We start from the raw sequence: 25,899 nt of genomic DNA on the forward strand, positions 1-25,899 counted from the left end.
ATACAATTAAACACAATAATATGATTCCATACTATATGACACTACACAATACAGCACACGTCATACAAAAGGATTATGAAACAATATGATATGACCAACTATGATGTGACCAAAAACAATATGATTCAACATTACATCATACAATGCAGTATGATAACTAATTCTGATATGACATGATACAATAAAACCAGCTGTGATGCCACCAACTGCAATATGATACAACATGACACAATAGGATATGACCAAATATGATTTGATACAATACAGTAAGATACAATATGGTACGTTTCAACAAGGGAGCACATACCAGTGACGGGCACAACAAAATTCAACATAATTAGCACAAGTGCCAGTATCTATTTTGAGGCTTTAAGAAAATGGTCAGTTTGACGCCTGGTCAAGCAAACACAATGGTGTGAATATATAATAGCCCTTTTATTATGGCTGTGTATTGTATTATCTATTGAAAACAATAGCAGATGATGCTAATACTGGTTCTGACTCTGAAAGACTTGCAGAGTTTTGCTGCATTGCAGGGATCAAGCAACACAGTGCAATGCCAGACCATCATCTAAACATGCCTTAAAGCAGATTAGCCCCTTTCTGACTGGACTGTTTTTAATTTATTCTCTAGTGGATTTTTTTTTGGATAAAAAATTCATATTTAATGGCAGTCTGTTAGAGAAATAGACATTCTTACTAGCTTCAGTCACACATAAGCACCATGTCTGTTTTAATTGCTATAAAAGTCCACTTCATTTTGTTTCACTCTTAAGTTGTGGTCTGTTTCCCAGGAGGACTGAGACTTTCTGTGTAAGGCTCTTATTTGTCAGAAGAAGCGTAAAGCTCCCTATAAGCGGAGAATAATGATGCACTCTCTACCTCTAGGGACAGACATCCAGATGCTGAGGAGGACGGCCTCGCCTCTAGTCCCCTGCAGCCGATGCGGAGCAGCCTGAGTCTCGGAGACAAACAAGAGGATGCTGACAACCAGAAGAACTCCACCAGGGCCAGCCAGGCCGGCCTCAACAGCAATGCCATCCACATCCCTGTTACTATTACCGCCCCGCCTGGAGAAACCACCATCATACCCAGTGAGTATCGCACATCAATGCCATGTAAAGAAACCTTGGGTGGGACCAGGCTGATGTAGGACAACCATCTGCTGAAACTGTTGGGGTAATGAAGGGATGGAGGGAAATGTAGTGTGATTCTATTTTTACCCTTGGTTTAGTGATCACGATAACATTTACCTGCTCACACTAAAAGCAGACCTGTAGGAAATTTCAATAGATGTGCAGGTACTCTGTTATAAATCTTAGTATTGAACAGGTTATAACTGATACACATCAAAGATTACTTTTGAATAAATAACTATTGCTGAGGAAATCATTAATGTGATGACAAAATGTCAGGGAAACTAATCTGAGTTTAAAAAATCATTCAAAGGACACTGATAAACATCACCATAGGGGCTCTAATCAAAGTCAATAATGCTGATTTTCTGATCCACTGAACATCACCTCTTAATTGATTTAATTTCACTGTAAAAATAATTATTTACTATTGTTTGTGCTCCTATCAGTTGAGTGATTTTTCTCCCACAGTGAACAACATCGACTGTGACAACTTCCCACTCAACGAGGAGAAGAAAGATCTGAAGGAGGAGGAGGAAGCAGCTAACGGGCCGCGGCAGATCCTTCCCTACAGCTCTATGTTTGTCTTCGGGGTGACAAACCCGTAAGTCCGACCTGAGAGAGGACTGAGAGGAGCAAAGTGAAACACAGCTGATAATTTCACTATCATTAAGAACAGCATGAAGTTCATAAACATGATTATTAGTACGATTCAACCTACAGTTTTTTTTAACCTATAAGTTTGTCATTTTTGCCCCCAAAGGCCCTGCTTCCTGGAAGTAGTTCTGCACATATTAAAGGATGAAAGACAGTTTTGTTTGCCGTTTTTCTCCCTGATGCAGATTGTATTGTTGGATTGGTTTTATTGGATTGCGCAGCTGAGTTAAAACCAGTTTGGAAGTTTGACAGGTCCATGTGCCATGCAAAGATCTTGGTTTTTAGCCTTAATGCTAAGCTAGGTATAATAACCTATGCCTCCTACACTCTACTAAAAAAACAAAAGTCCAAAAATGATGATGCACAAAAAGGCGGATAGCTTTATTTATTTAGAATTTTTCATACAAAATGCAGCCCAAAGTGCCCAACATCACAAGATTATAAAAACTTGCTGTTAAAACAAGATGAAAATACAAAAGCATGAATAAAATGTAATAAAACAGTATCCCAAACACAAATAATAGGGCAGAATTAAAAAACAGATTAAAAACCCAGTTAGATGTCTACTGAAATAGATTTTGAGTTTCTTTTTAATAAGTCTAGGTGAGTTTGCTGTCCTTGGGCCAATAAGGAGACTGTTCCACACTTTTCTTTCCTTTATAATCCATGACAAGTTCCGTTTTATGTGGTTAAGATCATTTTAAAACTTTTGATATACCTATTAAAGCAGGTCTGTATTCAAACAGGAAATCATTAAACTTCAGTTTCAGACAGTTGAAAAATCCAGAATTACACAATAACACTTTGTATGCAAAAATTAAAATTTTTAAATGTGATTAAAAGGATGGCATTAATCATGATCAAAATTTTAATTGTTTGACAGCCCTGATTAAAATGCATTTTTAACTCAGATGACCCTGAGACACCGCGTGACTCAGGGCCATCTGAGGTAAAGTCTGTGCCTCTTTGTTACGACAGCGAGGGGTATGCTGTCCTGAACAACATGGTGAACTGTCACATCCCTATGTGTACCTCCACATTTGTGTGTTTGTCCTGCAGAGTGCGACGGCTGTGTCACTACGTGGTCAACCTACGCTACTTTGAGATGTGCATCTTGATCGTCATTACCATGAGCAGCATCGCTCTGGCAGCAGAAGACCCTGTGCAAGCCAACGCACCCCGCAACAATGTGAGTCAGCCTGACAGCTAGACAAACATCTGGACGCACACAACAAACACTGTTTGTTAGAGATGAACAAAATGACCAATTCTTGCACAAGAATGCTCAAAAAGAAGACAAGGATTTCCTTTGAGGATTACTGGCTGATTATTTTGCCAGTTTTGGGGGCAAAAAGTGGTTTAAAAACAAAATAAACAAGCTTTTCTGCATAATTTTGGTAATTATTCTCTCTGACTGAAAAGTCTTTCTAATGAAACCAAAAAAGCAGCACAAACTCAGTTTAGCAAATATTTCTTTGCTTTTTATTCTCTACACAACTCAAAGTCTGTTGTAGAAATAATGAGGTGACGAATGCACTCAGACATGATTTGAGTTTTTGCCTTGTGACAGACAAGCACGACTAATTCGTACTCCAGTCAGGCCCACAGAGGGAATCTGAGGTGATGATGTGCCTGTGTTGTTGTTTATCTTGTGTGTTAGTGCCGTTTGTGTGGATGATCAGGATGTTTGTGAGAGCAAAGCTGACAAAGCTCTGGAAGTCTGACGAGGCAGAGGAACACGTTGTGCATATCAGATTTACTCGCATCCACTCTCACCTTATCTTAAACCAAAAACATCTGTCATGCATCTGGTGACGTGTCATCTCACAGGATGTTCTCTCCCTCTTCTCTCAGGTTCTCAAGTATCTGGATTATGTCTTTACTGGAGTCTTCACTTTTGAGATGGTGATTAAGGTAAGGAAGCTGTCGAGATAAAGGTACACTTTATTTGATCTGTGAACGCCAACGAAGCAAAATTTTGGTAAACACCCGGGATCCCAAGTTAGGCTAAAACTTTGTCAGATGTTTTGGTTATATAATCGCAGTCTCTGCAGCCTTTTAATGACCTTGTTTGATCATCTTATAGGACCATTTTGAAATATCATAATTTCAACAAATTAAGCATGGGGTTATTTAAATGTCTGACAGTCTTTGAACCTGCACAGCACGAACTGTGTGTTTACTGATGAAGCTAACACTCTAGGTAGTAGGAGGCTAACACTGGGTAGTATTAATATGCTGCTGGCAAGGCTAAATGTTATTTTAGTTTTACTTGGCTTTACAGCGTCTGAGGCAAAATGCTTCTGTTGCTGCTTCCTTTACTTTGTAATGTAAGGACCCCTAGACTGACGCAAAATAAGTCACAGACCCTTTTTGTTAAATTTTCTTGTCCTTTTGTAATGTGTTGATATTTTAATTTTTTTGAAGTGTTAATTTTCATTTTTTAAGTGTCTTATAAGGTTTTATAAATTTCGTATTAACTATTAACTAACAGTTATTACAAGCACCTTCAAATAGAGTGTAACAGACATACCCTATAGCTCAAGTGACTGAGAATAGTATTATAAACTGAGCTCTTAGGGTCACAGTTATATTCTAAGGAGCCTTAAAGGAAGTGAATGTGGCTATTTTATCTTGAATAATGATTCAGAATTATTCTGTCACAATGTGTGTGTTGGTCAAGATGATCGATTTGGGACTGCTCCTCCACCCTGGCTCTTATTTTCGTGACCTGTGGAACATTCTGGACTTCATCGTGGTCAGCGGAGCCCTTGTCGCCTTCACCTGCTCGTAAGTCAACTTCCCCTATATTCCTGTGGTAATCTATATGTGTTGGAGGCTACCTTCTCTCTTAGAGCAGAGCTTTAAGTTTAATGTCTGTCAGGAAAGCTGCAGCTGCACCACACGGTGCTACAGCAGTCACTAATATCCACACCTGAGCCGTTATTTAGCTGGCTGGCTCTGTGTTCCTGCTTTTAGCTTTCTTTGCTCTAACAAACATTTCTTTGTGTTTATCAGAGTTGGGTGCAGTTGTTCAAACATTTAACTTTTGTTTATTATGACACCTTTATCGCAAATGTCAAGTTATCATGATTATGCCTTCCGAAAAAAATGTCAACTTAGAGGCAAAGGTGTCATAATTTAGCGAATGACACTTAATGACACTTAATGGCAACATTCATGAAGCCCTATTCATGTTAATGACAGATGTCATGTCATGATTATGACAGCATAATCTCAGTCTTATGAATAAAACTTCAAATAAAGTGTTACCACCAAATTTAACAAAAGTTCAAGTTTTTGAAATCATTTTTCAAATTAAGGCCTACATTTAAAAAATGCTGATAATCAATGATCAGTAATAGAAATGTGCCAAGCTCTGGTCTTCATTTAATGACTTGTGAATTTTGAGGATATTTTTTCTCCCTGTTTTATCTGACTGACATTCTTATGCCAGACTTGTCTGTTACTGTAACATAAAGTCTAAATCATCTGTCACAGCTTGTTTGATAATTGCCTGTTCTCAGTGTTGTTTCTTTAGAGTTTAGGAGGGAAAGAACCAGAGGAGATAAGAAGACTGCTGGTATCACAGATCCCTCATAATTGCAACCCCTACTGCTAAAAACTCTGCAGAAATAACTTTGGTTGAAATGTAGAGTTACAAATTAAGATTTACCCATTGCAGTCAATAATTGACATCTTAAATAATTTAAGTTAAGCAGATATTCATTGTCTATTTTGTCTGTCTTTGATAAAAAAGCAGCATTTGTGGGTGATTTATTTGTCTAAAGTTGATAATTTTATATATCAGAACACTTTAAACGGCATTATTCTGCTTTTTTAAAGCCCACTTTGCACCTTCAGAGAGAAAAGCTCCCACAGCTTTTTGGCTGAACTGCACTACACTTGTCTGTGGCACATTTGTTACTCCTCTCCTGACTATTTTGAGCTGTGATTTGGCGAGTTTTCTCTTCAAACTTTCAAGATTTGCACCAAGAGCTCTGGCAGTTATTGTGAAATGACAATTCTGTATAATCATTGATTTAAAAGGTCAGAAATCTTTCATTGGTATGCCTTTTTTTGGATGAGGGCTGGTCCAGTTTAAGCACTGATCAGGTCTTTTTTAAAGCTATCGCTCGTGGCCTGTGGTCAGTTTTCACTCTTTCTAATTCTAATTCTAACAGTAAAATGGGCCACCTTGGTCTTGTGATTGTTTTTGTGATTCTTAGTACTCTGAAGAAGGATTTGTTGACATGCCTTTTTCATGACTAAATTGAAACATTATTAACACAGTATGGAACATGTACAACATGGTGAATAATAGTTTTGTTTTTTTGTTTTTTGTTTTTTTTTACTAATGCTATTTCACTTAAAAGTGATGTATATTAAAGTGGCCCAGTCCTATATATTTGGCCCTAAGTGATAGAAGTTTGGACACTCCGTCCTTGAGGGTTAACTTCCTTCAAAAGATGTAGCATTTTACTGATTTCATGGCATACTGAAGACCAAATCTTTCTTTGAAGTGTCTTGTAACATGATTTTAACAGACGCCTTCCAGCCCATAGAAAATGTTGCCTAAAGCCACAGTATAAAGATGTTAATGAGCCCCTGAATCTCCAGACTTGTGTTTAACGTCTCTAGAGAAAGAAAGTGATATCTTATTCTGTTTCAAAATGTGCTGTCAGTTATTTCTGTCTGCTGCTATTTCTCATACCGACTGTCCTGAGAGTCCACAGCTCGTCTCCTGCGTATTCCTCCTTGTACTCCTCTCTGTTGCTCTGATTCCTTCTCGTTGGCTAGCTGACATTTATCTGTCTTTTATCTGTTGCTGACCGTCTCTGTCTTCTCTCTTTTGCACTTTTTTCCCTTGCTGCTTTGTTTTGCTTGCTTGGATTGCTTTCAGGAGCCTTATGGGGTAAAGCCTGCTCTCTTTGTTTGTTTGTTTGTTTGTTTGTTTGTGTATCCGGCTTTCCTTCCTGTCCATCTCAGCCGGTGTCATTTTCTGACTCGGAGACGTGTCTGCAGCAGCCTTCCCTCTCTCTATGCTAAATGTTTGAACAAATGTCATATTTTGTTATTTTCTATTCTTATCATCTCCACCACAGTCACGATCAAAGATTCTGGCATTTTCTCTGTTTGTGTTATGTAACCGTGTTTGTGTTTCATCTGGGTTTGGGCTTGCATAAGTGCAATTACCTGCTCTCTATTTATCAGATATACTTTCTGTGTATTAGCGGGAACAATATACTGTACATAATGCACAGTCAGAGGCAACCATTTCAAAGGTTCAAGCTTTCATGAGAGAGAAAGGTATTTCAGGTGAGAACAAAGGATCTAAGTGCTGCTGTCTATTATAAGCACACAGTTAATATAAGAGTTAATATAAAGCATTTTCAGACACAAAACTAAAGTACAATATAAATGAAGCTTTCAGTATCTTTTAAACCACTAATGCACTGCTCATTTATAGGCATAAATCGCATTTTTAAAACATTATAATAGCATCATTGTGTTTAGCACCCCAGTCTAATGATCTGTCCCTCTCCTGGTCTAGGTAAACCAGTGAGATTCATTTATCCTGAGGTTATCAGATTAAACCTCCTCCTCATCCCTCCCACCCACATTCACTTCCTGTTCAGCAGCTTGTCTCTCCCGTTGTATCTTTCATGCATCCACCTTTTCAGTATGCAAACCTGCTGTGTTCACACTGCAAGGCCAACAGAGTGACTCTGCTTTCTTACAAACTTTTGTCTCAGCTCAAACTTGCTAAAGAAATTCAAATCAGCCTTCAGAATGATCATACATTTAAACCATTAAGGTCTCCATCTAAAACAGCTCAGAAACCTACAGTACTGCTGCTTTAACTGTCCCCTACTCTTATTTTAGGAATACCTACTCATATTTATGACCTCTAAATACAATAATTAAAATAATTTTGGATATTTTAATGCAGATTTTCCTTCCTTCTTAAAATTTGGTTGTAAGGAACTAGTTGAAGCTGGTCTATAAAAGGCACAAAGCTGCTGCTACACCACTCTCCAAGACGAAAATGACAGACGTCCACCACATAAGATTTTTGAAAATAATGTACAAACACCAAAAATTTTAAAAGACTAAGGTCAGTATCATGAGTAAATGTATAATCTGCATAAAAAATGCACAAACCCACATTCCAAAACCATTGGGACGCATTGTAAGATGTGAATGAAAACAGAAAACAGTTGTTCCTTTCAACCTAAATTCAACTGAAACAACACAAATTAAAGATATTTGATGTGCAAATGGATAATCTTTTTGAATTTTTAAAATATATAAACTTTCTGAATTTAATACCTGCAACATGAATGACACCTGTAAGACTGAACAGTTGAAGGTTATAAAAAAAGGCATGTTAACTTAAAAATCCAAGTCAGCTATTTCAGCTCTATTTTTTTTAGTTGATTGAACACATTTTTAGCTTTAAGTAAACATTACACAATTATTCTAAGTGGGGTTTTGTTTTATTATTACCAGAATATCTTTACACATTAGACACATTTGCACCATGGCTGAAGTTACTGACTCAGTTAGAGAAGTCCTATAGAAGACCTATAGGGAGCAACTATAATATACAGTCAATGGTATACTGATCACGATGGAAGAGGACTTCCTGGTTCAGTGTGCACTTTTCACTTATTGTCATTTGTTATCCCTGGATCCCTTGGGGTGGCGTTTAAGTTCAGGATGAAAGAATGTGATAGAAATAAGAGAAAATTGCATGTATAAAGACCACATAGCTTCACAAAAAGCATTTTAAAATGTTTTGAGTTGGATTTAAACAAAACTTTTAAGTGTAAGAAAGTTTCCACACTGCTAAATATATGAGTTATCACTATTACTGAAAAAAGCTGACATACTCAGTTTCAACAAAAATTTTAAGCAGTTTCAGCTTGTTCAGTTTTACAGTGTATGTGACTTCACCTTTTCTTTAAACAGCACTGTTGGCTTCTGCGGACTGAAAACACTGATTGTTAAAGTAACGAAAGTGGATCTCATTTCCATTCTTGCATGATTTACATCTTTAGTTTCTCAGTAGTGTGGGGTTTCCGTTGTCCTATTATGTGCTTTATAATGCACCATACCTTGACAATGGGAGACAGCGTCTAGGCTCCGCCCTCTTTCACTGTGAAGCCACTCATTCAGAACATGGCTTGCCAGTGTTTCCCCCAAATAAGCAGGGACGTCCCTGCAAAGGCGCCTACCTGGACAGAAGCATGTTGCTCCAAAACCTGTACTATATACCTCTTAGTATAAATGGTGCTGTCACAGATGTGCAGGTCACCCGTGCAGTTGGCACTAATACACCCCAACACCATCACAGATGCTGGGTTTTGAACTTTATAATGACAACAACCTGGTGATCCTTTTCCTCTGTAGTCCAGAGGACTCCTGGCCATTGTTGCAAAAACGATCTGAAATATCGAAAAAATCCAGTGTTAAAAACGCATATGCTACTATTAGAGCATTCAGATTCAGTATAAAATCTTCCATCTTTGAAAGCAGATTCATGAAAAAGGATGTGTTTCGGCTGCAGTGTGAGCATTCAGGATACTTGTCTCATTAATCGTATTCCCTCATCCTGTTGGGGTCCATGCTGAATTATCGTCCTTCATGTCATGTTTATCCTCTTGCTATAAAAGTGATTTATTTAAATGTTCTGTGCACATAATCCCTCTAATAATTTATCAGTCTTGTCTTTGCTTTTGCTCTTTCACAGGTTAATTAGTTAAAATGTTTCTATTTGTGTCTCGTCACTGTTTCCTCCTTATATCGGCTTCAAATGTTCATTTGTTTTCTGCTTCACTTTATACACCTGATTTGCTCGCTCTATTTCTGTGGGTGGTATCTGTGTATCGTGTCTTTGTATGCTTATCCTTGCTTTTTTTCATCAGATCGCAACAAAGCGTGGCCAGGTGGGAACTGTCCCTATCTATCTTTTGCTCATTGATCCTCTTATTGATCCTTCTTCCTCACATATGAAACACAGAACCCTCCTCCCTCCAATTCTTCAGAATAAAATTTCTTACCCTTCATCCTGACAAATTTAACCACCTTCCATCTCAAGGTTTTTCAAATACGGCCATGATTTCCCTCCCTTCTTCCTCTCCTCTCTTTTAGAGAAAATCTCCCTGTCCCAATATTTATACACCAAAATAAAAAGACAATATTGGGAACTTCACCTCATAGCTTTCAGAAGATCAGCACAAACACAGCCTCTATAACACACACTTGTATGAATCAGCACTAAATGTCTTTCATTATATTCCTCATATAAAAGCTTAAACTTCCCTTTCGATCATCTTACCTTCCTGTTAATCTCTTTTAATCTTGGATAAAGGGATTTTAATTGGTCAAATCACTGAGGGATTATAGGGATCTCCCTCCCGCCCATCACCTACACTTCTCCTTCTTTATTCAGTAAACTTAAAGGAAAATCAATAAAGGATTACATCTTTTTGTGTAGAGTCACCTTGAGTGGTTATTCCACTTAAAGGTGTTTCTTACCGTTCATGTGTAGTGTCTATGAAAGGAAAAAACATTTTCAATGCTTTTAAAGGAAGGACAGAGATTATAATTTTGACATCTACTTGCCTTCCAACTAGGGAAGTAAATGTTACTAGTATTATTGATAACCACAGTAAAATTAATACCATTAAAATTTAATTATCATTAAAACCATTAAAATTCTACTGTAGGTTTTTTTGCAGTCCTGACATCTTACACATGTCAGATGGGGGCAGGAAGGACCTGATGCTGCAGTCATCATAACAGCATTTCAACATACATTAGATGTGATCCCTACACTTTACAAAAGCAGGATTTTGTTCCACAGGTAGACCAATTTGCCTGGCATGGAGATGATTAAAATCACAAATGACCTTACTTACAGACCTACTCCTGCACGTCTAGCCAGACTAGCCAGCAGCTTTTCTCCCACTCCAGCTCTTATAACCAAGTTGACCCAAATGATCCCGATCTCTAAAGGAGACGTATTTCTCATTGCAACGAGCATGGCTGGATCGACAACATACCAAACCATGACAAATTGTACTGAAGAAAATGGGGCCTTTTGGTGGGAATTTTGAAACTTTTTTCCCTGAAAGTTTCAGTATTTCTGGGACATTGTGTAGCTCAAGAATTTTTTTCCCCCAAATTCAAACAGTTGGCACAAAAATTTGGCATTTTGATAGCACTTATTGATGGAGCAATCCCTTCCTGAAGTTCTCTTCTGTAACACAACCACGCTATAAAATAGCGGTATGCCTAAATATAGTCCAGACACCATGAAATCTGAGTTTGTTCACCAAGATATATTTACAGAAGGTCCACAGGTTGACGGGGGGCGTTAAAGAAACAGTTTAAGGGACAAGGACACACAGCTGTGTCTTTCCTCTGCTATGTAGTAGTAAGCCAATCAATTCATAAGTTCAAAGCACATCAGCATTAAAAACCAAATCAAATCAAAATTCTTCAGCTAAGGAAACAACAAAAAAAAGCAGGGATATCTATAGGTGGAGACCACCTGAGCTGCTAGCATTCAAAATGTTATTTTATTGATTTATTTTGAAGAAAATATTCCACTGCTGAAAGTTAATGGTCTAATATCGAAAAACCAAGTGCTTTTATCCTTGCTAGGGTCTTTAAAATCATCCTAACTTCTCTCCCCCATATGGTCTCCCTGCCTCCAACAACCAGACTGAAGCAGCCTCGTACATCCTGTTTAGATGTGGAGGTAAAGTGCTTCTGATTGGACGTCATATCGTGCATCCATAAACAGGAAATGCTCCTCGCTCTCAGGAGGGGGTTACAGAGAGATCCAGAGTCATGATGTATTATTAGGATGATCTCATCTGTCTGTCAGACAAGCAATCAGCGCAGATCTGCACTACCCAGACGCTCACACACATTACATGTTCCCTGCCTGTGCGGCTTCTGAAAGCTATTGGGAGTCTGTTCATGCCGTTTCAATGTGTGGAGGTCCTTGAGCACAAGGGCTGGCATTGACTTTGCAGATTGCATGCCAGGATAATGGAGGCATCTGAGCATGACAGCTGCATGCCATGTTGGTAGAATAGAGATTTGTTCTACGATAGAAAAAGGCCTGGAGGCAATGGAACCATGCAACATGTTAAGATTATGTATCACATAAAACTTTACTTTTCAGATTTTATTTTCACTAGCTAAACAACCTCACAGTGTTTGATAAGGGCTCTGACACAGTGATCAGATGTGAGAGTGCATCCTGATTGTAAATCAGGAGCAGCTGTTGAAAGGTGACAGAATTATAACTTAATGAACACAGGTCCCCTTGTTTTCAAATCATTTCCTGGAAGTGAGCCAATGTGTGCCTTATTTTCCAGGAGAGGACAGTCTATTTTAGTGCCAATCATGGAGAAACAGACAGAATGTCCAGCTACTCAGACTCATTTATTCGTGATTGGTTCAAGACCAGAGCAGTAAACGAGCAGAAGTGGTTCAGTCCAGCACACAGAGCACAGCTGCTGCTGCTGCTGCTGCCGGGTTTCTACATTTGGATGAAACTGCAGGAGTCCAAGTTAAAAGATCAGTTCAGTAGCATATAAATCAATGAAAATGGAAAACTTTTATATCCTTGATTTTTGGATTGAACTGCTACCTGATGGTCAAGAAAGGCTTCCTACTGCTGTAGAGAAGTCTCAGATACCACCTACATCTTCAGTCAGTTTTATTTTTTATTTTTTGCACAAATGCACACGATGAGAAGAAACACCAAGCGGTGTACCCCTCCTGGTGTATTTATTTTTAAAAATCATTTAAAAAGTGCCCTCTTTGCTAGCTCTTCATCTTACACTGTTTTACTAGAAGTATTCCCATCTCTCCTTCCCATTCCAGGTGAATGAAGGATAAAGAATTTATTTTCCTTTCATATCCTATTTTACAACTTTTACTTAGATAGAGAACTAGAATAACTCATAGCTTTATGATTTTGAGATTCAATTTGTGCAGCAGCTCAACCTTGATTGTTGATTGCTCATTTATCTTTTGGGATGGGGCAGAGGGATAGGATAGGGTGTTGGGATAGTTTGGGAGGAAAAGTGGACTTTGAAGGAGGGGTTGTTATTTTATATCGTATCTGTTGCACTATACAGTGATTTTTATTTGTGTTTAAATTGAAAACTAAATAAGAAGATGTTAAAAAGTGCCCTCTTTAAAACCCCTAAGGTAAATAAAGTGCTCTCTTAAGGTCCCTCTAAATAGACACAATTTGACAAATTACCTCTTAAGTTCCCTCTAGGTGGGCAAAATTGGATGAAGTTCCCTTCTTAGATGCCCTCTAAATAGACAAAATCTGACAAATTGTCTTTTAAGGTACCTCCTAATAGAGAATAGTAGACAAACCACCCTCATAAGTTCCCTTTAAATAGAAATAATTTAACAGAGTTCCCTTTTAGGTGCCCTCTGAGTTGAAAAAAGTGACGATTTGCCCCTTTCATGCCCTTTAAATGGACAATAGTTGACAGGGTGCCCTCAGGTTAGACAAAATGTAACGAATTCCCCCTTTAGTGCCCTCTAAATAATCAATAGCTCTGACAAAGTGCCCTCAGTAGGGTCAAAGTTGAACCAAGTACCACCTTCGGTGCTTTCTAAATGAATGAAATTTGAAAAATTTCCTCTTCAATGCCCCTAGAAATTGAAATTTTGACAAGTTGTCTCTTAAGTCCCCTCTAAATAGACTAAAGTTGATAAAGTGCACTCTGAATTGCCATCTTAATAGTTAATATTAGAGAAAGTGTCTATATCCTTTTAAGTGGACAATATATAATGAATTGCCATCCATGCTGCCCTTTCAGTGGACAATAAGTGATAAATGACCCTTCAGGGTTCTCCCAGTGGGCAGAGTCTCCTTTAGTAAATAAAACCATGTCTAAAAGTGGAGATAATGCCATGAAGGGCTCAGTATAAAGTTCATTTACATTGACATCCTTCTTTGTTACATCAAAGGTTAAATGGTCTGTAATTCCTCATCTGTTAATCACCCATGTGTGAGTCTCAAAAAATGACTGCATTTATTTGCGACGACATCCTCTATATTTTGATATCACAATGTTTATCTCTGAAAGAAAGTTTCTGCTTTGTGAGTTTTTCCCACCATCGTTCAGTCCTACTTTTGCCCACATCTGTATGCTGTTGAGCAGACTTACTCGGTTCCTCCATGAGGATAACAGAACTCAAACACATTTAATAAAAGCTTAAATCTTGGTTCAGTGGCCTTTGGGTGCTTTTATATCTTTCACAAATGTTAGCTCGAGTAAATAGCATCCTCTTCACAGTTGGAGTAGCTCCCCAAGGATGAAAACATTGGCCGGTTTGTAATCTACTTCATGCTGGCGTAAGAAGCAGGGGGGCCTCTGGGGGCCTCTAACAGGGCTTTTAGACTCCCCTCCTCCTTCTCCCTGCCATACTGCTGTCCTCCTCTTCCTTTACACAAGATATCATTGCTTTGCACACATATTTACACACACACGCTTTTTATTTCTCCAATTTTTCTAAAGTCAAGAAAATTCAAATGAGAAACTGTTTTTTTATGGAGAATGACAGGCACATTGTGAGGACTTGTGACTGATTAATTAAAAATCCCTCTCCCACTGCCCTTGGCCAATGTCAGTCTCTGAGTGAATGATGGCTCAGCTGTATGTTATTAGCATTACAGCTAGTTTTTAAACCCCCACGCCCTCTCCCACTCTGTGTTTGGTTAACAAAACCTGCATCGTCTGCAGTGACTGACAGCAGTGGTTCCTGCAAAGAAGCTGCCTCCTCAACCAGGGGCGATTCTTTGTGCATTCACTCTAAACTGAATTAAACAGTGTGATGTTATTCTACAAAACCAGTGTATGGCTTTGAATGGCTGCATATTAAAAATATTTAAGAATATGCTGTTTTAAAAACTAAGAAAAACTGTGATGTTATACCTTGTTTCTCAGGTAAGACAACCAAAAAGGCCTTTAAATTGAGGAACACAGACTCTTGTATTTGGTTGAGAATTTTAATAAACGAAGGATTTTTTTGTTATGCATGACTTACAAATGCTAAGTTTGACATGGGCTGAAGAAAAGTGGGAGGAAAAATAAAAAATACCTAAGGACAATAAATTGAAACTTGTCCTGTAAAACAGCACACTGAGATTTCTACTTACAAGTGCTTAAATTACACAATATGGTGACACTCAAGGCCTCTCTGGCTGTTTCTGCAGAATAACATAATATACTCTCATGCATGTTCCCCACTAACTCAATACAAACAGGTATCTCTCTGTGTATGCGGCATACCTGGTGAACTAAAACCGGCTGTCTTTATTGGTTTTATGACATAACCCAAACTGAAACTAACTGTACTCTTCATCTGCACAGAGGGACCAAAGGCAAAGACATCAATACCATCAAGTCTCTGAGGGTCCTCCGAGTCCTGCGGCCACTTAAGACCATCAAACGTCTGCCCAAGCTGAAGGTACAGTATCCAGTCTGTCACCCACACTCTCATTATAGAAACACAGAGGAAGGCTGCTGGTAGAGCAGGCGCCAGTATACAGAGGCTACTGTCCTCAATGCACTGGTCGCAGGATTGATTCCCAGACTCTGTTTGGTGCATGCTCTCTCTCCCAATATTTCCTGTGTCTCTTCAGCTCTCTTGATCAAATAAAGAAAAAAAAAGTCTTCTGAAAGACATACAGAGGAACTGAAGCCACAGTGAATGTCAGTTAAAACATTAAGGAGTAGATAAATCGGCTTTAAAACTGTATTTTGGTTGATTATACACCCTTCACATCCAGTGATGGTGGTGTGAATGCTCAGGTGAACTCTGGTGCTGACTCAATAACCAAATTCTGGTCTGCTTAACATCAGCAGCTTTGGTTTGTTTCCAAATGCACCAGAGTTTGGTTCAATGCAGAAGAAAGCGCTGTTCAGACCAGCCAAACTAGACGAGTAAAGCAAAAAGCAATGCATTTTATGAAGCTCAGCGTTAGTTCACGCAGGACATGGTAGTCATACGCCCAGCCGTGATCAACTAATAGTCAAGTGGTCCTAATTATTGTTTGTCAATGATTTTGGTCATACATTGCAGTAAAATGTGGATAAACATGGGATCAGAGTGTCTGTTAACTATGCCTAATAGTTTTGTCAAATGTTAGCTAATTAATTCTAAAGTTCTGCTAATGTTAGCAATGCTAGCAGTAGCAGCTTTTGGTCATCCTTGCTGGTTAATGTTTCAATGCGCTTGGGATCGTACAGTTATTTCAAACATCAAGTCAAGCTCAAGTTTGGTCTATTATACTAACGGAAATCTGATCTGAGGACATTAAAGGGGACATATTGTACCCTTTTAAGACAAGTTTATATTGGTCTTAGAGGTCCCCAAAACATGCCTGTGAAGTTTGTTGTTGAAAAACCACTCTAGTATTAGATTTTTGCATATCCAAAAAGCCCTCTGTTTCAGCCCTTCTCAGAATGAGCTGTTTCTGTGTCTTTGGCTTTAAATGTTAATGAGCTCTCTGACCCCATCCTTGACCACACCCCTCTCAGGAAGTGTGGCACTCCTAATGTTACAATGTTACAGACACTTCTATCCAAAGTTAAGGACCTGACTGGGATTCAAACCATCAATCTCCTAGACCAAAGTCAGCAGGGTAACCCACTGAGCTATCCAGCATCTTAGCTGGCAACTGAGAGGAAGATCAGGAGAGGAGCATGGAACTGTGTTCCAAGCGGGGAGGGCCTACCAAACCATCGATTACTCCCCACATGAGGAGGGGAAAATCTGAGAATAGCTTGTTTCAGCACACATTTTCTAAAAGGTGGAGGAAGAGACGGTGGCAGGGAAAAATCCCCCGAGGGGAATAGATTTTTCTGGTATTTCAGGGGATTGTACACAGGCCAGGGGCACATATTTTTGTTAGAAAAGCCTGAAAACTGGATTTTTGCATAATATATCCCCTTTAAGAATAAATCAGCCAAGAGCCCAGTATGATCAATGATACAATCATCCTCTGACCAACAATTGCCCCCCTATAATCGTTTTGGATTTAGTCAACATATACTGTGCATTCAGAATGTATTCAGACCCCTTCACTTTTTTAAATCTTATGTTGTAGCCTAATGCTGCAGTTTTCTTTCATTAATCTACACTCAGTACCCTGTTAGTGAAGAAGGAATTTTAGATATTTTTTGCAAATTTATTTAAAAGAAAAATCTGGGATATCACATTGACATAAGTATTCAGGCCCCCTGCAAAAACACTTGAAATTTATCCCGGCTGGAGTCCATCTGTGATGAATAACACTGATTGGTAATGATGTGGAAAGGCACACACCTCTGTATAGAAGGTCTCACAGCTGACAATGCATAGCAGAGCAATACCCATCCATGAGGTCAGTGGAACTAACTGCAGAACTCAGAGACAGGTTTGTTGCATGGCACAGATCTTGGAAAGGCTATACAAAAAGTTCTGCGTGATGAAGGTTCCCAAGAGCGCAGTGGCCTCCATAATGCTCATATGGAAGAAGTTTGGCACAACTAGGACTTATCCAAGAGCTGGTCACCCAGCCAGTCCAAATCAAGGGAGAAGGGCCTTAGTAAGAGAGGTGACCAAGAACTCGATGGTCACTGGCTGAAATCCAGAGACCCTGTGTGGAGATGGGACAAAGTTGCAGAAGGAGAAACATCACTGCAGCCCTCCACTGATCTGGGCTTATGGCGGAGGACTCTCCTCAGTGCAAAGCACATGAAAGCCTGTTTGGAGTTTGCATAAAAGCACTGAAAGGACTCTCAGACTATGAGAAACAAGATTCTCTGGTCTGACGAAACAAAGATTGAACTGTTTGGCCTTAATTCTAAACATTATGTCTGGAGGAAACCAGACACGTCTCATCACCTGTCCAACATCATCTTAACAGTGAAATATGGTGGTGGCAGCATCATGCTGTGGGGGTGTTTTTCAGCAGCAGGGACTGGGAGACTGGCCCGGGTTGAGGGAAAGCTGCAAAATGGGAACATTTGAAAAAAGTGAAGGGAGTCTGAATACTTTCTGCAGAAAAACTGAATATAAATCCCTTTACTGACACCGAGGCTGTCAGATACAATCTCAGTACTGATTTAAAATGTTAGCAGGATGCGCTCAAGATAGCGCCCCAAAAAAAGTGGGAGTAGGAAGAGGTCATAAAATTTGACCAAAAGTGACCTCTCTTAACTGAATGGTCTTAATTTTTGATTTAGAACTTGCATCAAAAATTTCTAGTTTTGAAAGCCAGAGGAATTGTGAATGTCTGTAGTTGTGAGGGGACATTCTGTGTTGTGATTTTATGATGAAGAACTAAGGTGTGATAAGAAGTGTGTCACCTGAAGAATCTGAATTAATTGAGTATGGCTTTCTTCAAGGCAAGACGCTCTAAAGTTTCCCCTGATCTAAAAACGACAGCTTCCTCTGGAGCGTGAAGGCAGCCGATCATCCAAAAGTGATGGAAGTGACAAAAAGTGATTGGAGCAGTAAAAGTGACATGATTGAGACAGATCAGAGCTGGCAGACAGACGCTTGGACAGAGCCATGTGACGGACAGGTTGGTAGAGGAGGAGAGAAATGTGCTCTGTCCCTACAGTGGAGACAAAAACCTTGATAGATATCGCTCATGCAGGAGAATATTCATCGGATGGATTGCAAACATGTCAGTATGGATAGATAAGGCACTTCATCTCAGTGAGATTACAGGACAGAGTGACAGGCAGGGACACCATCTGACAGAGGTTATGCAAAGGTGTGTTCATGCACTTGACGAGCATTGATTCGGCTTTTTGCAGGTCACCATACCTCTTGTTTTATACTGGGCTGGGGAGATTTGAGGCAGATTGTTATTGCAAGGTTAAAGTTAAGGCTCTGCAGTATCACCTAAAATACCTCAGACTTTATTGATTTTATTTCTTTATATTCTTCTGCTTTTAGTTGCTGCAGACTTTATTGTAGACTATGTGGTGTTCAAGGGTTTACTTGAGGTCAGACGCTGTGCAACAGGACTCCTTCCAGACAACCGAGTGTCTTTTATTATCACTAATGTGTGTGCTGCTGTCCTGACAGCTTATCTGTGTCTGGAGAAAGCTCTGGGCTTCTTTTCTTTTTTTGATAATGACTCACTTTCACCTGCAGATCTTGTAACAAAGCTTGCTGGCTGTGCACATTAAATACATGGATACATTTTGATTGTATCAGTTATTAACTGGTGCAGCTTAGCAATCAGTGACAAGAAGTGCTTTTAAGTAGGCTATGGTTTGGGTTCTAGTCTGTAGTCGGGATGCACTGATTTATCCATTTAACATTAGTAAGGGCTGATATCATCAGCATGTGACTAACTTCAGCCGTTGAATAAATTATGTGGCATATCAATAACAAATTTTTGTCTATTATGTGTGATCATATTATACAGGCGTTAGGTATATCTAGCTACTGAATCAAATATATTTTTTACAGGATAGAAAAAGTGGCCCACTGAATAAGCTCTAACCTCATTGAATGGCCAAATGTTGACACAGAGGCAGTGTTACACAAGAAAAGGTAATGAATAAACCTCAGCATTGGCTAAGTTATTTTAAACATCAGAGTTGGCCCTGATTTCACCATCTTTGCATCACCAGTTTGTAGATCAGCATGGATGAGGTTTTTGACATCACCCTTATGGTGCTTTAAAGGACTTTCAGAGCCTGTCAATGGTGGTTGCCATATTAGATATGCTGTCTCAACCTTTCTGCAGTCAACACACCAGAGAAAGAGCTGGAACTGGGCCTAAATGGCTGTTTCAGACTGGGAGTGTGTTTTCTTTATGATGGCTGTCAGCCTCAGATTGAGCTGTCATGGCTTAATATCAGGTGCATGCATGCTCCATTTTGGCTGTATCTCTCTGCTGTCACAACCCTGACTTTTTCCATAATCTCCCTATAAGTGACTAGAAGTGTCCTATACAAATGTGATGGATTGCCCCAAAGGAATGCCAAGCCAGGTTTTAACTTTGAAAAGCACAAACCAGAAGTATGAGGTTTCACCTTCCTTTGACATGTTCCACCAATATGGACATAAATATATCTGCTAATAAGATAAAAATAGCTCTCTTTTTATTGTTTCCCTGACTGTTTTGGTCGAGCTTGCAAAAAACAGGGTGAGCCCTCTATTCTCTAGATTCTTAGCGTGTCATGCACATGAAAACCCTGACTTAAACACGCACGGTGAAATGAAAATCAGTCTTAATTTTGTTTGAAACTATGAAAGATGATGTTTTTTCTCCATGAGGAATTCTAGACTTAGACTAAGTAAAAACAGATCTTCGATGATACAAACTCTGATGAAAAGTAAGTCTAGTTTTCATTAAGGAGACTAAAGAGAGACTCTAACGTTCTACATGCTTTCTACTGGAGCACCTAAAATTGCAGGCAGTGACTCAAAGTTAGTGGATAACTTCACTAACGGTGCAAGTGTGTCCAATAGCAAAACAAAAATAACCCACCAGAAACATGAGCAAAAGAACCCCAGCAGGGATCACTGTACAACTGGCAACATCCAAACACATTTAAACAGGGCATCCTTCAAAATAAAAGCGCATTATCAGCGTGTTGCCACATTCTTTTGTTTCAGGCACACATACCAACCCAGTGAAAATGGTTTCACTTTTGAGTCCTGACCCACCAGTTAAGAACCAAGGAGTTAAAGTTTTGATGTGTGTTTTACATTACTATCACAATTTGTCTAGTTAAATTAGTTCAAAGATAATAGCTTAGAATAAAGACTTAATGTTAGGTATTTTTTATTGACTAAAACTGGACTAAAATGTTTTGAGTTTTTGTCAACTAAAACTAGATTAATCAAGGTTAAAAGTGAATAAAATGTGACTAAAATGAAGGACATTTTAACATCAAGACTAAGACTAAATTGAAAATAGTTGCCATAATTAACGCTGATGAAAATGGAGCCATGACGCGGCTGTTATATGGCCACCATGCACCCAGTCTGGCACAGCCCTAAGCCTGCAGACAAACAAGCCTCGCCGACCAGCTGGTCAGGTCTGCTATGCACTTTATTACAAACAACTCTAACCCTTCAGAGACAATCTAAATGTATGAGTAATAAAGAAATCCAGCCCCCGCACAGTATGTGCTGATAAGGACAATACCTTTTAGAATGTATGTTTTTATTTGTTAAAGTAGGCTGAACATGTTTAACAGTGAAGTTTGATTATTTTAATTTCTTCTGTAGAAAAAAAATGTATTATTAAATGGGTGTATATGCATTCTCTGGGGTACTACCTGCCTCCCTCTTTTTCCCCTTCTATTAGTGATAAATCCAATGCAACTCCTAACTTAGTATGGCTTTGATTTTCCATCTTATAGCTTTTTTAAAAAAGCTGTCACCAGTTTAAAAGTGAAGATTGAATCTAATCAAACTGTCATTTTTCTTCTTTGGTTTGGTATCTTCTAGGCGGTGTTCGACTGTGTTGTGAACTCTCTGAAGAACGTTTTAAACATCCTCATCGTCTACATCCTCTTCATGTTCATCTTCGCCGTCATCGCTGTGCAGCTCTTCAAGGGAAAATTCTTCTACTGCACAGATGAATCCAAGAGTTTGGAGAAAGACTGCAGGTAGACCATCCAAACAGACCCGTCCTCAGCCTTCCCGTAAAATAAGCTGGATAAATGTGTTTAACCTGATTCTATCTCTCTTCCTGCCTCTATCAGGGGTCAGTTTCTGGACTATGACAAAGATGATGTGACTGCTCAGCCCAGAGAGTGGAAGAAGTACGAGTTTCACTACGACAATGTTCTCTGGGCCTTTCTAACACTCTTCACGGTCTCTACTGGAGAAGGCTGGCCTGTGTGAGTCAAATCAATCTCAATGTCACTTTATTTGAGAACATGCTGTTTAAGTTGGATTAGTAGTCCATAATTACAGAGTACTGTGACCAGCAATTAGCTATGTTATCCAAAGAGTGCACAGTATATTAAGGAGGAAAATAAAGGATGTTTACTGGATTAAATATGTATGTGTTTAATCAAAGCACTCTCTTTTTGGTAAGCAGTGAACTGAACAGTAAAGAGACAGAGAATGATCGTTCATTCTCTGAAAGGGACACAGAATTGACAACCACCTTTGTGTCCTGAAGCAGATTTAGTGCACCGGGTATGCATCCTGCCTGTTAGGGGGGTAAAAGTCACAGGATCACAGATCAGTTTTTGGTTTGGTGGTCACAGTTTGGTACAGGTTTGGTGCATCTGGAAAGGGAGCATAAGTCCCATATTTATAATTCTAGGTTTCCTTTATTTCTTTCTTTAAGCTGACACTTGTGAAGTTTACAGTTTGTTCCATCTAGTGTTATTTTCTAACTACCTGTTATAGTTGGTACAGCCTGTGGTGTGTTAAACATGACATAAAATGATGGAAACTAAAACAAGATTCAAAAGAAATGAATAACACAATATCTCCAGATTTTAGTAAATATGTGCATGCATTTTAGAGCCATGAGTCATATTTATGATTTATCAAAGAGCGGCTCAGACTACAGGAATTCATTTAGATTTAGGCTTGACTACACTGTCACAGCTCGTCATTAAAGGCCACACATTATGCAAAATACACTTTTCAGGCTTTTCTAGCATAAATATGTGCCCCAGGTACCAGAAAAATCCATTCCTTCCCCCCTCTTTCTCCGCTTTTCAGAAAATGTGTGCTGAAACAAGCAGATTTTCCCCTCATGATGTCATGTGGGGAGTTAGCCCTGCCCCCAGGTTCGGTTGGCCCTCCTCGCTTGGAAGTTCCGCCCTCCTCTCCCGATCAGGAGAGCCACATCCATTAAGTCACATCCATTTCCTGAGAGCAGCATAGTTAGGGACGGAGTCAGACAGCTCATTAACATTTAAAGCTACAGACATGGACATAGCTCGTTCTGAGAAGGGCTGTAACAGAGGGGTTTTTAGACATGCAAAAATCTAATACTGGAGTGTTTTTTCAGCAACAAACTTCACAGTCATGCTTTGGGGACCTCTGAGACCAATATAAACTTGTCTTAAAGAAAAAAAAGAAGTGTAGAAATACGCAACCTTTAAACATCAGGCCTGATTATGAGTGTTGGGAACAACACATGCTTTTGTAGTGTAACATAATCAGCAACGTGTCCATGATGCCCTACGACATTGACTCGACAGGACTAGCATGTCAGAATCTTTTTTGCATCATCATCTAGTTTGACACTCTGACCTAACATTTGTTTAGCATGTATAAGGGAGGAATCAATCCATCCTGCAGATTGTCTCATATGCACAAAAACATTAAGAAAGAACCAAAACCTCAACAGTGGTTTTGTACAATTAAGACAGTTTGCAAGAGTTAACATCTAAGTTTTGTTAATCCAAAACAAATTCTAGGACATACCCAATCTTGGTTGCTCTAAGACGTCTATTTTTGTTGACCTGGAGGCAATACAGGTATTGAAACTGACTGATTATGCCACATTAAAGTTTGAGACTGGTTTCACAATACGCCTATTAGAAGTATGACCTGCTTTACAAAATACACACACAAAATATATATCTATGCTCTTAAAGCATGATCCATAAAAGAGATGTTTAATTGAATAACACTAAATTGTTCTTACTTTGTTGTATACCATTGGTATTGACTTATTGTTATATTACAGACCTAATGATTATTGTCCTTGAAACATACTCAGCACACCTGGAGGCCAATAGTACATCACAGATTAAACCAATCTTATTTCTCCAAGGCTTAATTACTGTGTATTCTCTACAGATGTAATCAAGGCTCATTGCATAGATGACTTCAGCGTGCCATTCTGTGCCAGAGCTAAAGCAGCTCTGCAGATTTATCATCATCATCAGCTCTGTCAGGGACTGCTGGTGGCTGTTTGCTTATTCCATCATCGTTCATACCCGGAGATGAAAGAAATTTGTTGAATTTACTGAGCTTGTCATGGTCGGCTACAATCACACACTCCTAAACAGACAGTGACAGCACAATAAAACCAAAGCACTCACAAATGAATTTTACATTCAAATAAGGTTTATGATTTAAGATTCTTAAAATTTTTCAATATGCTTTCTCATAAACTCCAGTGATTATAATGAAGGCCAGAGAATGAAGCTTTGTAATAAAGGCAGAATGCTGTAATAATCAAAACATCAACCAACTTAAAGAAGCACAAAAACAGCCTTTAACAGGCTGTTTGTAAGAGATGGCAGGAGCCGATGTGACTGGACATGATTGATACCAGCTCCTTACAACCTCAGTGAGAATTTATGATTATGGACTGCTTCTAATCTTACTCTGTTTTCAAGTGAGCCTCTGGCTATCAACATACAGAGGCTCCAGTCTGATGATTGATGAATGAGATGATAAAGCTTTACATGTTTATGTCTTGCAAGCACCTTCTTATTTGGCAGCTCAGTACAGGTGTATAATTAAGCTGGTTGTGTGACTTTGCATTGACCATATGATGATGATATCGGCAAGCTTTGGAGTTCATTATCTGGTTAAAACATAGACTCATACCCTGTTTATACAATGCATTAACAGAGATTTGTATTCCATATTGGTAATCTTTAATGCTTTGTGTGGACATACCTCACTGCATACTGAAAACTGATTGATATCCGATAGCTCAGACTGCATACAGAGGTGGTCTGGGATGCCTTTATCCTGACTAGATTGGTTGTGTAGATACAGCATGTACCAGCATGCATTAAAGACTGCCCTGCCAGCTGATGTGATCTGCTGAATTCAGCTAGTAAACAAAAAGTCTTGCTTTATTTATGTCTGTCAAGCTTTACTCGGATTGATGGGAATTGTGAGGTTGTCTTTCACCTAGAAAACTGCTCCTTATTTGGAAGCATTTTACTTATTTTACTGAGGACGGTAAAAGCCTGGCATAAATAGAGTAAAGATTTGTCTTCTGTCTGTGAGAGCTTAGGAAGTGCATTACAGTTCCACAGTTCCAACAATTCCACCTCTTATCACTTAAAAAAAATGTGTAAATAAGGTTGAAAAATATTACTTTGACACTGTTTTGCATGACACGGGTGTGTGTTGCGGTTGTTTTCTTTGAGTTTTCCATCATTCAGAGAGAAAACTTCCTCAAGGTGATGCTTAAATTAACACATTGATATTGCCATCAATTAAACACCTGTTATTCTTCTGAATATTTAACATGTATTGTCAGAATCAGTGCGCAATATGGATGGGATTGGACAAAGTTATTGCAGGTGCTGGCAGGAATGGATGGTGTTGCGGTAATGGTCAGAAGATCAGTAGGAGCAGACAGGAGTTCTAGTTTGGAGTCCCTCTGTAACCCAAGCCCATAATGTTTCAGCCCACTGGGGATTTTCAGGTCTATAGAGACTCATCCTGCCCATCTCTGCAGCTTAACTCTTGTTTTGAATTAAGGACGTCATTCAAAACTGCACTCTATTTACTTAACAGTAAACCTTGCCCAAATTTGGTTTCATAGATGTTGTTATCTCTATGAGGGAGAAAAGCTAATAAATGTGGCCTGTGTAAGTTTCCAAACCATGTATGTACCCTTTTTTACATGTACCTTTATTGTAGTGTTTATATACTGAATATTAATGTTGTAATGTATTATATTTTGTATATGTATGTTGTCTATACTATGGTGGCAAGTATTGTTGTCAGATTGTTTGTGGTAAGACTAAGGTACTTCCACCATTATGGCATATAATCGCATCAGATATGGGGAAAATAAATTTTACTTCCTGAATAATGCTGCTCCCTCTCCAAAACAAGAAGTTAAGAGCAGATCTGGGCGGAGTTGAGCTGTACCAGTCTCTACTTGTCAGTGTGTGTTAGTGTTTTGATTGAGTGCCCCCTGTTGATGAAATTGTGCGTTTCAAACCATTTTTATGATGACATGAGGGAGAAAAGCTGTTGAAGTGGCACAGCTAGGCTGTGGCTAATTAGCCCCCATCTATTGTTATTGTCAGCTCCTGCATTGCTCACAGCATGTAGGGATACCACAGTAAGAGTCTCACAG

General features: G+C 39.0%; 1 protein-coding gene across 3 annotated transcripts in view; it reads left to right on the plus strand.

The window, feature by feature from the left end:
• cacna1bb (calcium channel, voltage-dependent, N type, alpha 1B subunit, b) overlaps positions 1 to 25,899 on the plus strand; it is a 245,563-nt gene that overhangs the window by 164,239 nt on the left and 55,425 nt on the right. For all 3 annotated transcript variants that reach the window (XM_041810708.1, XM_041810710.1, XM_041810709.1), the window contains exons 23-30: positions 889 to 1,094; positions 1,608 to 1,740; positions 2,853 to 2,982; positions 3,648 to 3,707; positions 4,477 to 4,583; positions 15,221 to 15,317; positions 21,318 to 21,478; positions 21,575 to 21,712. In XM_041810708.1, coding sequence (XP_041666642.1) covers positions 889 to 1,094; positions 1,608 to 1,740; positions 2,853 to 2,982; positions 3,648 to 3,707; positions 4,477 to 4,583; positions 15,221 to 15,317; positions 21,318 to 21,478; positions 21,575 to 21,712 — 1,032 coding nt within the window. The remainder of the gene's footprint in view (positions 1 to 888; positions 1,095 to 1,607; positions 1,741 to 2,852; positions 2,983 to 3,647; positions 3,708 to 4,476; positions 4,584 to 15,220; positions 15,318 to 21,317; positions 21,479 to 21,574; positions 21,713 to 25,899) is intronic.

The sequence above is a fragment of the Cheilinus undulatus genome, linkage group 17 (genome assembly GCF_018320785.1).
Source record: "Cheilinus undulatus linkage group 17, ASM1832078v1, whole genome shotgun sequence".
Taxonomy (NCBI): domain Eukaryota; kingdom Metazoa; phylum Chordata; class Actinopteri; order Labriformes; family Labridae; genus Cheilinus; species Cheilinus undulatus.